This window comes from Giraffa tippelskirchi, chromosome 6 (genome assembly GCF_054371585.1).
Source record: "Giraffa tippelskirchi isolate mGirTip1 chromosome 6, T2T-mGirTip1v1.2.pri, whole genome shotgun sequence".
In the NCBI taxonomy this organism is placed as follows: domain Eukaryota; kingdom Metazoa; phylum Chordata; class Mammalia; order Artiodactyla; family Giraffidae; genus Giraffa; species Giraffa tippelskirchi.
Window position 1 is genome coordinate 99,034,715 of NC_137280.1, and position 14,468 is coordinate 99,049,182.

Here is a 14,468-nt window from a genome sequence, read left to right on the forward strand (position 1 = left end):
AATCTTCTCTGTTTTACAGGACTTAAATACTATTTATTCTTATCTTCATGGAATGGAAATATTATCCAATCTCAGGGAACATCAGCTTCGGTAAGTGTGATGCTGTGTTTAATAGCATGTGCTAAGAGGTTTATTCAAATGAGTTCGGGTAGATAGTTGCAGGGGCCAAATCATTTAGGGACTTTTTATAGGCTATGCATAGCAATTGGCCCTTCTCATTCCAGTTTTTCTTAGCCATGGGATCTTGAGCAAGTCTTAACATCTAAGCTATAGTTTAGTCTTCCATAAAATAGAGATAAACAGATTAACTTTGTTACAACATTTTGAGGATTAAATGAGAATATTTAAAGCAAAGTACAGTGCTCAGTCTGTGCTATCTAGAGAAAACAGAGCTGTTTTCTTTTTGTACTTTGTATTGATATTTATTATATAAAATGTTTAAGATGGACTTGGTATGATGTGGTATTATATTAAAGTGGAAGGAGCAAGACTCTTGATTGGGTATGAACAGTACCCATGAACTTTCCAAACCTCATTTTTCTCTTCTATAAAATGAATTCTCTCTCTTGCCACCTTGTATCATTGTGATTATATTTGTAAAAGCACTTACGAGTGCTGTAAGTACTAACTGTTGTAACTTTGCATAAATTTTGATTAAACTGTGTTTGTTTCCCATGGCCAGCTTAACCATCACTTTTCTGGCTGTTCTTTAAGTTTCTGGCTGTGGACCAAATTGCTAAAATATGATTGTTTGGGATTTATTATTTTCTGTTTTCTGTGTAACGTTATTCAGATGTTAGTATATGTCAAATAAGTGTATCAAGAAGACAGAAGAAAATTGAAAACTAGAGTGTTAGTAATAGAGTATTTTTAAATGTAAGTGGATTTGTGTTTATTAAACAGATTTCTGTGTGTGTGTGATGTTGATATTTTTAAACTCTAGTGAAAAATTCAGTGGTAGATCTGATAACTTTCTGTTGTGGTAGCTGTTAACAATTATTAAAACAATTTAAGATAATTTAAAAATTTTTTACTTTTTAAAAAATGTTAGATTGATGTCTGCAAGAGCACGCTATGAGAGATACAGTGGCAATCAAGTTCTTTTTTGGTAAGTAGTTCCTTAATTAACTTAAGTTAATAATGTTTAAACTTTGGACTGTTAGCAAGGAAATTCATTTGATTCTGAAAGGTTCTGTGGAAGAGATTGAAATACATTCCTGAACTGTGAAATATACATAGAGCTCAGGGAAGAAGTAAGTGCAATAAAGTTTAATAAACAAGATACATCTGTGTAACTACTATGCAATGAATATATAGAACATACTAGCTAAATTATCGGAGAAGGCAGTGGCACCCCACTCCAGTACTCTTGCCTGGGAAACCCCATGGACGGAGGAGCCTGGTGGGCTGCCGTCTATGGGGTCGCACAGAGTCGGACACTACTGAAGCGACTTAGCAGCAGCAGCAGCTAAAGTATGCCATCTTGGGAAGATGGTCTAGCTCTGATGGCTGTCACCTTAGATTAGTTTTGTCTCTGAATTTCATATAAAAATTCATATAAAATTTCATACAAAACTTTTTGGTCAGGCTTTATATACTTCACAGATGTCGATTCTTCCATGTTTTTGCATTCGTTCTTTTACAGTGTATACAATTATGTGAAAAAAATAGTTTGTTTATCTTTCCCACTCCTAATAAATATTTGGGTTTACAGTATTTTTCCTATCATAAATAGTAAGTTTCTATGAATGTTTTAGTCATGTCTTTTTGTACCCTTATTTACTCATTTCTTTGGGGAATATTCTTAGAAATAAGCATTTGAAATACATGTGCTCAAATTTAGGAGATTCTAGTATTAGAATCTAAAATATATATTTCATTTTGTTATCTCATTGTGATTTTATTTTTTGTTTTCCTGCTTAATGATGATGAATGATTTTCCTATTCTTATAGTCTATTTGGATAGCTATTTTCTGAAATCTTGATTCATGTTTTAGACCATTTTTTTAATTGGGCTATCTTATTTCTATCCATTTGTATAAAATTTTTATGAATGCTATATCTAAGTCTTTGTTGGGTGCATAAGTTGCAAATATCTTCTCTCACTGTGTGGCTTGCTTTTTTTATGCTGTTAATGGTGTCTTTTGAAGAAAAGAGATTCTAATTTTCTGTTTTTTCCCTTGTGATTAGTGCATCTCATGTCCTATTTAAAAAAACAAAATCTTTACCTTCCTCAGATTATGAAGAGAATTCTGTTTTTCTTCCATAGTTTTCGGCAACAGGACTTCTTATGTATGCAGCTGATTTGTTGTTGTTGTTCAGTCGATAAGTCATATCTGACTCTTTGCAACCCCATGGACTGCAGCACACTGGGCTCCTCTGTCCTCCACTATCTTATGGAGTTTGTTCAAATTCATGTCCATTGAATCAGTAATGCTATCTAAGCATCTCATCTAATGCCACGCCCTTCTCTTTTTGCCTTCGGTTTTTCCTAGCATCTGGGATTTTCCCAATGAGTTGGCTGTTCGCATCAGGTGACCAAAGTATCAGAACTTTATTATAAGTCCATCCAGTGAATAGTGAGGGTTCATCTCTTTTAGGATTGACTGGTTTGATCTCCTTGCAGTCCAAGGGACTCTCAAGAGTCTTCTCCAGCACTACCAAGTCAAAAGCATCAATTCTTCAGCACTCAGCCTTCTTTATGGTCCAGCTCTCACGTCCATATATGACTACTGGAAAAATCATCTTTGACTATATGGACCTTTGTCAGCAAAGGGATGTCTCTGCTTTTTAATATGCTGTCTAGGTTTGTCATGGCTTTCCTTACAAGGAGCAAGGATCTTTTAATTTCATGGCTGTAGTCATGGTCTGCAGTGATCTTGGAGCCCAAGAAAATAAAGTCTGTCACTGCTTTCACTTTTCCTCTTCTGTTTGCCATGAAGTGATGGGACTGGATGCCATCATCTTAGTTTTTTGAATGTTGAGTTTTAAGGCAGCTTTTTCACTCTCCTTTCACTTTCATCAATAGGCTCTTTAGTTCTTCACTTTCTAACATTAGAGTGGTAGCATCTGCATATCTGAGGTTGTTGATGTGTCTCCTGGCTATCTTGATTCCAGCTTGTGACAGTCTTGATTCTAGTTTGTGATTCCTCCAGCCCGTCATTTCTCGTGATGTACTCTGCATTTAAGTTAAATAAGTAGAGTGACAATATATGGCCTTCTCATACTCCTTTCCCAGTTTTGAACTAGTCCTTTGTTCCATGTCCAGTTCTAACTGTTGCTTCTTGACCTGCTTACAGGTTTCTCAGGAGACAGGTAAGATGGTCTGGTACTCCCGTCTCTTTAAGAATTTTCCACAGTTTGTCGTGACGCACACAGTCAAAGCCTTTAGCATAGTCAATGAAGTAGAGATAGATGTTTTTCTGGAAATCCATTGTTTTGTCTGTGGTCTAGCAAATGTTGACAGTTTGATTTCTGGTTCCTCTCTCTTTTCTGGTATTAACTACAGTGTTTCACTGCATATTGCATTTATCATTATTTCTAAGTATCTTCTGGATTCATATGGATTTTTATAGCTTTCTTTGTTCAGTGGTTGATTCATTAACTTATTAGTAAATGTTGTTTATTCTTATTACGCTTAGGCTGGTATAGAATGGTGGAAAGACTTGAGATTTGTCCTTATGAGTTTAACATGTAATGGAGGAGAAAAGTTCATTAAAATAGCTATACATATATAAGAGCTATCAAGGAAAAGTATAGATTTATAGATAAATGGAACAGAATTGAGAGCCCAGAGATAAACTCCTATATTTATAAATAGTCTCTGCTTTTTTTAAAAATGGACCTCTAGCTACATAGCTAAGCTATATGCACACAATGTGGGTATAACACAACTGAGTATTAAAAAGGAACCACCAGTGAACAGTTTATTTTTGATGAAGGTCCTAAAGCATTTCAGTTGGGAAAGCATAGTTTTTTCAATAAATGGTGCAGAGTATTTACATACAGAAAGTTAATCTGAGATACCGCTTTAAACCCAGTAGAATAGCTACAGTTGCAGGGGTTCAAAATGAGTGAAGGGGATCACCTGTATGGTAATGGGTAGAAAGTAAACTTGTGATGGTGAGCATGCTATAGGATATACAGAAATAGAAACACACATGACACATAGTGATATAAACCAATGTTACTTCAATTAAAAACAAATTTTGAAAAATAGCTATAGTCAAAAAGTTAAACAATAACAAGTGTTGATTAGGATTTGTTGACACTTGGGATTGTCATATATTTGTGGTACTGATATAAATAAGAGCCACGTTAGGAAATGGTTTGGCAGTTTCTTAAAATTTTACCATGTGACCCAGTAATTCCGCTTCTATATATTTACCAAGGAAATATGAAAACATACATACAGAGACTGTACTCAGATGTTCTTTCTTAGTAGCACTATTCATAGTAGCCTAAAACTGGAAATTGTCCAGTGAATGGGTAGATAAAATGCTCTGCATCTGGTTAGTGGAATACTATTTGTCTTAAAGGGAATAAATATTACAACATGGACAAACCTCAGACATATTATGCTAAATGGAAGATGGACGTTAGAAGCATCACATATTACATGATTCTATTTACATGAACTGTCCAAAATAGAAATCTGTAGAGAGAGAGCCGATTATTGTTTACCTGGGGCAGGGATAGACTGCAAACAAGGCATGAGAGGTCTCTTTGTGATAATGTTTGCACAGTCCTTTTCAACTTCATAAAAATCATCGAATCATATACTTAAAATGGTGAATTTGTGATTTGTAGATTATACCTCAGTTAAACTGTTTAGAAATTAATATTAAGAATTATCCAAATCTATATCTGGCTAATCATAAACCAGAGAATTTTTAGAAAAATGAATGTGTAAATTAGAGTTTGAATTCAGAGCTTGGTGGAAGCAGAGAAAAGAATGCATATAGTTGACCGTAACTGGGAAGCAGCGTGATAGAAAAAGTGAAAATAAACCACTGTGCTCAGTGCCACCAGCAGAGAGGAGGAAATGGGAAGAGAGAGATCTGGAGAGAGGTAGGTGGAGGCCACCTTAATAGTTTTTGTTCTTTATTTTAGGAGTAGTGTGAAGCCTTTGAAGGAGTAAGATCTGACAGGATTATGTATGGCACTCTTTTGTTAGGCTAGGTTATTGCTGAATTTATTCACTTGCAAAAAGAAAGGAGATAGGTGGACCCATGTTAAAAAAAAACTTTCACTTTCCTTGTGTTTACTCATCAGATACATTGCCAAACTGTGCTCTAAGAGTGGAGTTCTCTGCAAGGTCTGAACATTTTCTGATTCATGAGCTGGCATGGCTCTCTTGGTGTTAGGATTGAACGTCAGGAGTTTTCCTGTATTTATAGTAGAATTTACTGACAACTCGGTGACTGTTTCAGTCAAGTGAGATTAAAAATTGGAGACTTGTGGTAGCATTTAATCATAACTTTCTTCTGTGTTGATTTTGGACAAATTTTTCTTTTATTGACTTTAATTACTTTTTGATTGTACGAAAGTCATATTTCAAAAGAATTAGAAGAAATTTCCAAACAAAGAACTTTAAGTAGGAGATTTTCAGCCATTTGTATTTTCCCTCAGTGAGGACAGAGGGGAGGGATATAAAGAACTTTAAAATATCTTCTGGAAAGTTGATGATAATTTTTCCTTCTCATGGTAAGCAATAGGATTTACCTGGAAAGCTCACCCTGGATGTTGTGTAGAATGGTTTGGACGCTTAGATTTCTGGACGATGGATGGTATTATTCACTGAGAACAGAGAACCCTAGAAAAAAATCAAGCTTGAGGGAAACGATAGGTGGATTTTGAACATGTTGAGGTTGAGTTGTGTGTTACATATGCAAGTTGATGTGTCAATAGCCAGATAGATATACAGTTCTCTAGCTCAGAGGAAATGTTTCTTTTATATAAAATTAGAATTATCTACATATTGGAATTAATTGAAGTTGTAGGTATGGTAAATTAAAAATATATGAGAGACAACATGATTAGATTATAAACTTAACATCTAATGGTATTCTTGGTTTCCACTGGCGATTTAACTGATGATGGACTCAAGTCATCTGATATTTTTTATCCTTCAAAAACACATAAAATGAAAGGTTGGGTAGACATTTTATTTTTTTATGTCAGAATAGAATTTAAGTGAAAGAAGTAGATCATTATGACTCATATTATAGTTGAACATGAAGATGGAATATTGATAAATGTGAATTCCAAACAATACTGTCCTTAATATACATTAAACTTATCAGAAATACAACTTTTTAATATGTACATCTAGTACAATATTTGAGTGTATCTTCATCAAATGTGGTGATCCAGTACACAACAATGAGGAATGGGAAGTTACTGATTTCTGAAACCTGTATCTTAGGATAGCTATTATGTAAGATGTGAACACGGTCTATATGAAACCTTTGGTGACAAGTGAAATTTCCAAGGACTGTTAATTTTTAACTACTTATAATAATACTTGAATTTTTTCATGTTTTGTATTGAATTCATATATACATGTGAATATGTATATTTATTTACTAATCTATTTATTCATTTAAACAGTTCAGAAACTATTGCCAGATGTTGGTATATCCTGCTTTCTGGATCTGTGCTTATGAAAGACTCCATGGTTTTGCCTCCTTGCAGGTATGTTTACACTTGCTGCTTAGTGTATTTGTTAGGCAAAGTTTACAACTATTTTATTTCTTATGTTAAACTATTTTATGTAGGATATGTATTTTTTCTTAGTAGATGATACATCTTATAAATGTCTTTGCTTTTTGGTACTACACAAAGTACTTGGAAGGAATAAACTGATATTTCATATTTCTGGGGTATGTTGTTGTTGTTCAGTGGCTAAGTCATGTCTGACTCATTGTGACCCCATGGACTGCAGCACGCCAGCTTCCCTGTCCTTCACCATCTCCCTCTCAGAGCTTGCTCAAATTCATGTCCATTGAGTCAGTGATGCCATACAGCCATCTCATCCTCTTCTCCTCCTGCCTCCAATCTTTCCCAGCATCAGGGTCTTTTCCAATGAGTCGGCTCTTTGCATCAGGTGGCCAAAGTATTAGAGTTTCAGCCTCAGTCTTTCCAATGAATATTCAGTATTGATTCCCTATCAGATCGACTGGTTTGATTTCCTTGCTGTCCACGGGACTCTCAAGAGTCCCAACACCACAGTTCAAAAGCATCAATTATTCAGCACTCAGCCTTCTTTGTGGTCCAACTCTCACATCCATACGTGACTACTGGAAAAACCATAGCTTTGACTAGATGGAACTTTTTTGGCAGAGTAATGTTTCTGCTTTTTAATATGCTTTCTAGGTTTATCATCGCTTTTCTTCCAAGGAACAAGTATCCTTTAATTTCATGGCTGCAGTCACCATCTGCAGTGATTTTGGAGCCCAAGAAAATAAAGTCAGCCACTGTTTCCACTGTTTCCCCATCTATTTACCATGAAGTGATGGGACCAGTTGCCATTATCTTAGTTTTGTGAATGTTGAATTTTAAGACAGCTCTTTCACTCTCCTCTTTCACCTGCATCTGGGGTGTAATCTTTAGTTTATCCTATGACATATTATTGTACTCTTACTTGAGATTTGATATCATTTGTCTGATGTTTCATGGATTCATTGCTTTTAGTTATAGGGAGGCAATATACCTTTATAGTTAAGAAATCAGCTTTTAGACTAACGGGAATTTGGCTAGTATCCTGATTGTGTCGCTTTTTAGATGTTTGACTCTGGACGAATTTTAGTTTTCCTGTGTAAATGAGGATAATAATAGTACCCACTTAGTGTGTTATGAGGTTATAGTAAGCTACTACTCATACTTCTCAATGGATGTCTGTGCAAGTTGATGTTTTAGAGCCAGACTGCTTGAGTTCATCTCTCTACTATTTCTTAGGTTAATTACTTAATCGTCTTGTGGCTCAGTTTCCTCACTTGTAAGATAGGAACAATAATAGGATATATTTCATAAGCCAGTTTTGGGAAATAAGTGAGTTTATATATATATAGCTCTTAGAACAGTGCTTGGCTTTTATAAGTAATTGTTAATTATCACCTTCAGAATTATTAGGTAAAAGAAGAGTCGTTGGCAAGATGATTAGATATAATATTCTTAGAGAATGTGGTCTGTTAGTAATAATTAAGATTTGGGGGCCTGAAATTATAATTTGGTGACATAAAAATATAACTCCTTGCAGTCCAAGGGACTCTCAAGAGTCTTCGCCAACACCACAGTTCAAAAGCATCAATTTTTCGGCACTCAGCTTTCTTTATGGTCCAACTCTCACATCCATACATGACTACTGGAAATACCATAGCTATGACTAGATGGACCTTTGTTGGCAAAGTAATGTCTCTGCTTTCTAATATGCTGTTTAGGTTTGTCATAGCTTTTCTTCCAGGGAGCAAGCATATTTTAATTTGATGGCTGCAGTCACCATCTGCAGTGATTTTGGAGCCCAAGAAAATAAAGTCTGTCACTGTTTCCACTGTTGCCTGATCTATTTGCCATGAAGTGATAGGACTGGATGCCATGATCTTAGTTTTTTGAATGTTGAGTTTTAAGCCAGCTTTTCTCACTCTCCTCTTTCACTTTCATCAAGAGGCTCTCTAGTTCCTCTTCACTTTCTACCATAAAGGTGGTGTCATCTGCATATCTGAGGTTATTGATATTTCTCCCAGCAGTCTTGATTACAGCTTGTGCTTCATCCAGCCCGGCATTTCTCATGATGTAGTCTGCATATAAGTTAAACAAACAGGGTGACAATATACAGCCTTGATGTTCTCCTTTCCCCAGTTGGAACCAGTTTGTTCCATTTACAATTCTAACTGTTGCTTCTTGACCTGCATACAGATTTCTCAGGAGACAGGTAAGGTGGTCTGGTATTCCCACCTCTTTAAGAATTTTCCACAGTTTGTTTTGATCCACACAGTCAAAGGCTTTGGTGTAGTCAATAAAGCAGAAGTAGATGTTTTTCTGGAACTCTCTTGCTTTTTCTATGATCTGACAGATGTTGGCAATTTGATCTCTGGTTCCTCTGCCTTTTCTAAATCCAGCTTGAACATCTTGAAGTTCTCGGTTCACATACTGTTGAAGCCTGGGTTGGAAAATTTTGAGTATTACTTTGCTAGCATTTGAGATGAGTGCAATTGTGTGGTAGTTTGAGCATTCTTTGGCATTGCCTTTCTTTGGGATTGGAATGAAAAAGTGACCTTTTCCAGTCCAGTGGCCCCTGCTGAGTTTTCCAAATTTGCAGGCATATTGAGTGCAGCACTTTCACAGCATCATCTTTTAGGATTTGAAATAGCCCAACTGGCATTCCATCACCTCCACTAGCTTTGTTCGTCGTGATGCTTCCTAAGGCCCACTTGACTTTGCATTCCAAGATGTCTGGCTCTAGGTGAGTGATCACACCATCGTGGTTATCTGGGTAATTAAGATCTTTTTTGTATAGTTCTTCTGTGTATTCTTGTCACCTCTTCTTAATGTCTTCTGCTTCTGTTAGATCCGTACTGTTTGTCCTTTATTATGCCCGTCTTTGTATGAAATGTTCCCTTGGTATCTCTAGTCTTTCCCATTCTGTTGTTTTCCTCTGTTTCTTTGCATTGTTTGCTGAGGAAGGCTTTCTTATCTCTCCTTGCTATTCTTTGGAACTCTGCATTCAAGTGGCTATATCTTTCCTTTTCTCCTTTGCCTTTCTCATCTCTTCTTTTCTCAGCTATTTGTAAGGCCACCTCAGACAACCATTTTACATTTTTGCATTTCTTTTTCTCCTGTCGATGGTTGTTCAGCAGCCAGTTACAATTTTGAGGTTCTTGCAGGAGAAGATGAGCACATGACCTTCTACTTGGCCATCTTATGATTTAGCATATATTAAACATCAAATAATTTTTGGCTTCTGCTAATATTATAATGGCATTGAGATGTCATCATTATGATAATCTATAGAATATAGCACTACCTAATATAAGAGGAATAATAGTATTGTTTATAAAAACACAGACTATTCCTTTAGATATTAAGGTATCTGTTACTCCTTTATCAGTGAATAGACAGAAACCACATTGTAATTTGAACAGCGACCCTTTAAAGAATTATTAATTTTCAAGAAATTAGGTACTAAGAAGGATAAAGGTACTAAGAGAGAGTACCCATGGAAGGAATAAACTTGAAAGGGGAGCCCTCTCCCCAGAACTGAAATTCAGAACTTTTTGTTGGTGAATATGTTACTTGTAGCCCAGTAGCTAATGGCAAAGTTCACTTGGTGGCTCTGGGCCAGAGCTGTCCATGGTTATTGGGTCAAGGCTGTCAGGAAGAGAAAGTCTGACTAGGACTGGTAAGCAGTAGAGTCCTCCCTGACCCCCAGTCCACTCAGGGTGCAGATGGGCCCTGAGGCTGGAGATAGGACCTCTCTTTGCCTTACATACACGTACCCTCCCAAGTGGTAGGAAAGTATTTGCAGTTTCCTTGTACTAGCCCCCTTTACTGACAAAGCTTTGACATTAACAGCCAGCCAAAGGAGAATCTTGATTAAATCCAGATCCTTTATTATAAAGTAAATTTGAAACTGAGAGCAAATACATTTGAGCTTGAAGAGCAATAAATAAATGGTACAGTGCAATGCTTTCCAACCTTTTTGGCGCCAGGGACAGACTTTGTGCAAGACAGTTTTTCCATAGACCAGAGTGGAGAAGGTGGTTTCAAGGATGATTCAAACATATTACACTTATTGTGCACTTTGTTTCTATTATTACATCAGCTCCACCTCAGATCATCAGGCATTAGATGCCAGAGGTTGGGGACCCCTGGTACAGTCCACTCCCTTGGTTAGTCAGTTTTCATATGAATGCTTCTGAACACATTTGAGCTTCTATCCAATTCTCTTTTCATTTAACAAGATACAGCTATCCTTCATATAAGTAAAGAAGTTCTTACCATCTCCCTGAAACAAGGGGATGCACAGTCCCAATCGTCAGTACTCGCTGTATTAGTTTTCATCACAGTGCCTCTGAATATTCTGTTAACTCCAGACTAGCTTGTAAAGTTCACTTCCAACAACTTATATATAAAATACATATGGGGAAGAGAGGGAAGAAGAAAATGGTTAACATTTATACAACTCCAGACCATGTATATAACATATAGTCCTGTTTCTATCATTGGTCACAAATCCGTAGTTGATCTTGCTTCCTCTTTTTACCACCCATTCAGTACTTCTGCCTTCAACCAGAGTTTCAGCTGTTCTGAGTTCTTTACCTGATGATGGGCACAAAGCCTTCATTTCTTAAGGGTCCTTAATTATCCTATGTTTGGTTCTTCCCTGCCTCCCACCCCCCCGCCGCTTGGGATTGCTGTTAGGTTTCCATTAACTTTAATAGTGGACTTGAAAGCACTGCATGGAGCCCAGAAGAACCTCTTGGGCTTCAGATGTAGTTCTCCTGGCCTCCATTTTATACAGCAACTCAGTTTCCCCTTGGTGATTGTAATCAATCACTGAGGCCGGTAGAATAAGCCCTTTTTCTGCTTTTTGGTTCAATGGCCAGGTGGAAGTCTTTAATTCAGTGGAACCATTGCTATGTTTCCTGCTAGGAATAATCTAGCAGGACTAAGACTCAAAACCAGCAGAGCTCAGTTTTAGGGAGAGGAAGTATAAATTCTGTGAAGGAGTCATTAAGTATAACAGTGAAAAGAACCACTCCTACTTCCATGCCTTGAATATCAAATCCATGTGTTCTGCCTGTTGGGGCAGACAGAAATTATTGCTGTACTTCTGCTGCTGCAAAATGAGTACCTTGATTGAAAATGATGCTATCTAGAGTGCTGAGGCTATAGATGGCATTTTGTGAGCCTGTGGATAGTGCTTCTGGCAGAAGCATTGTGGATGGCAAAAGCCAATCATGTCGAATATGTGTCTGTTCCAATGAGGACAAATATTCCTCCTCCATGGTAGAAAAGGTCCAGTGTAAATAATCTCCATTCAGCCTTGAACAGTGCTGGGAAGTCCCTTGTTAACAGCAGTCTGGGTAGTATATCTACCCCATGCGTGAGACTTCAAATTGCAGTTTTGGGGGCTTTGACTTATAATCTCAGGCCGCAAACTGATATCATTATCAGTTTACAAGCAAAAATGCAGCTCTGCTTTTACTTTAACCTTGTTACAATGCTGTTGGTTTAATCTTATGAGTCACAGGATTTCGATATTCCCTAGGGAGATTGGCCAGACCTCCAGGGGCTCAAGAATTCCAAAACCCACTCCCTTTCTCATTTAAAGTGCCACCTAACTTGCTGTGCTTGTGGGCAGGCGCAGAATATGAGCAGTGTCCAGGAAGGTCAGAAGCAGGTCAGAGGTCTGCGCTCTTGCTTCTGAACAAGGCTTCCTCCATTTTAATTTCCTTAACAGATGGCCTCAGGGTTGTTCAGGCTGAGGAGCATTGAAATAAGCAAAGTAACATGAGCAGTCTCCTTAATTCTATAAGTCAAATAACAATTTCAGAGAGTCAGTAGAAATAAAGTGATCAGAGAAACAAATAATGGGTTAAACAATGCAGAAAACAATTTTTGAGCAGTAGAGGATTTAGTAAAGAAAAAGTCCGACCATGAATGAGAAGTATGTTTTTTTGCATTAATTCCTACATGCATTAATTTATTGATAACAATAGTAGTAAGAACGGAATGTTCTATCAAGGTATGATTATGTATATCTGTGAAATTTTGTAACGATTTGGTTCCTTGCAAAATCTTACATAATGGTTCTGGAGGAAGCTAATATTGGGAACAGAAAGAGGAGGGAATAACATTTGAATCCATAAGACTTGAGTTCTCATGAGGGGAAAGTAATAGGTGGTCCTCTTCCTATATAAATGATCAGCGTGTGTTAGGCATCTGGAAACAGGGGTTCCTAACTGATAGGTAGCATTAGTTTCTACCTCATTGGTTACAGTACATACAAATTAAGGGGCTGTTTAAAAAACCATAGGATTTAGGGAAGATAGTCCATTCACAATAGTTGATGGAGTTCTCCTATAATTAGGGTTCCCAAATGCAAGATGTTGATCCACATAGCAATCCCTTGCTAGCCTTGTCATACTCTATCACTAAGTGGGTTTGACTATTAAAGTCTAGATAATTTCCAGTAAAGTGTGTCAACCAGTACTCTTCCCCAGATACAATGGGTAACATGTGAAATTAGTGTGATCTAGTAGACATAAATTTTGTCCATAAAAAGTCAAAGTTAAGAAAGGACAGGCTTTGCTTGCAGGGCAGGTGAAGTTACCCTGAGTCGAGGTCTGGTTCTTGTTTCTCCAGCTCTAGGTTCCCTGGTGACTTGATGTTCTCTTAGCACAGTGGCCAGGAGTTGAGACATGGATGATACTCCACATTACAGTCAGACTTCCAAGAAATATGAAAGATCCATTGTATATTATGTTCCCGGGCAAACTCCTTCTCTCTGTTCATGAGAATAGTAGTGGTTAATGGCACGTATTTTCATTTTTCCTGTCCAGGAATCATTATGAATATGGTATTCTTCCCCTGCTGAGTAAAATCAGCAGGTAAGAGAGGACTGTTAGGCTGTTTCACTCAGACTTTAGCTTCAATTACATGTATTTCATTTGTGGATCCAAACCCTCCATCACCTCTGTTAGTAAGGAGGAACATTCTCCTTTTTGTACTTTGTCAATTACATGTGAAAGAATGAGCAGTTGGTAAATCATGTTTATAGTAAATCTTTTCCTTCATTTTGTAGAATTACTCAGATTTCTCCTTGGTAGTGTTGGTCTGTAACTGCCCCCATGGACACAGATCCCTTTTAACACTAAACTGAAGTGTTCTTTTATTAATCCAAAGTGCCCCCAAGGCATTTTAATTGTAGTACCAGTTGAAATAGCCCATATCAAAACTTTAATAAAGCTATGTTTAGATATGGAGTACAAATCCAGTCCAATGACCTCAGGAGTAGCTCAGAAAGAAGCTAATGCCCTTGGGATAATTTCTCAGTACTCAGTTGTTTCAGGATAAAAGTCTGTTCTATGAATTTGTAAGTTTGGTATAGTTATCTTCATCCAAGGAGTTTATGATTCTCTTATAGGTCTGTTACTTGAAATATTGAAGTCAGTATTTAAGTTAGTCCTCCAGTTTTTATAAGAGCCCTCTCCAAGTTTAATTAGTTGCTGTTTAAGCAGACCATTCATTCTGTCAAATCAGCAGCTTGAGGATAATAAGAAATATGAAAGATCCATTGTATATTATGTTCCTGGGAAACTCCTGTATTAACTGACCTTTAAACTGTGACCCATTGTCATTCTGAATTTGAAGTAGTTGTTCAGTTGCTCAGTCATGTCAGACTCTACAGTCCCATGGACTGCAGCATGCCAGGCCTCCCTGTCCTTCACTATGTCCCAGAGTTT

The 14,468-nt window shown here is 37.1% G+C and overlaps 1 protein-coding gene across 13 annotated transcripts in view; it reads left to right on the plus strand.

Annotated features, from left to right (window-relative positions):
* RAPGEF6 (Rap guanine nucleotide exchange factor 6) overlaps window positions 1-14,468 on the plus strand; it is a 213,019-nt gene that overhangs the window by 33,488 nt on the left and 165,063 nt on the right. For 11 of the 13 annotated variants that reach the window (XM_081500219.1, XM_081500221.1, XM_081500223.1 and 8 more), the window contains 3 exons: window positions 20-90; window positions 1,052-1,108; window positions 6,613-6,696. In XM_081500219.1, the coding sequence (XP_081356345.1) occupies window positions 53-90; window positions 1,052-1,108; window positions 6,613-6,696 (179 nt within the window). In that variant the 5' untranslated portion in view covers window positions 20-52. Of the gene's footprint in view, window positions 1-19; window positions 91-1,051; window positions 1,109-6,612; window positions 6,798-14,468 lie in introns of all 13 variants that reach the window. The other 2 variants (XM_081500230.1, XM_081500229.1) reach the window with 2 other exon arrangements.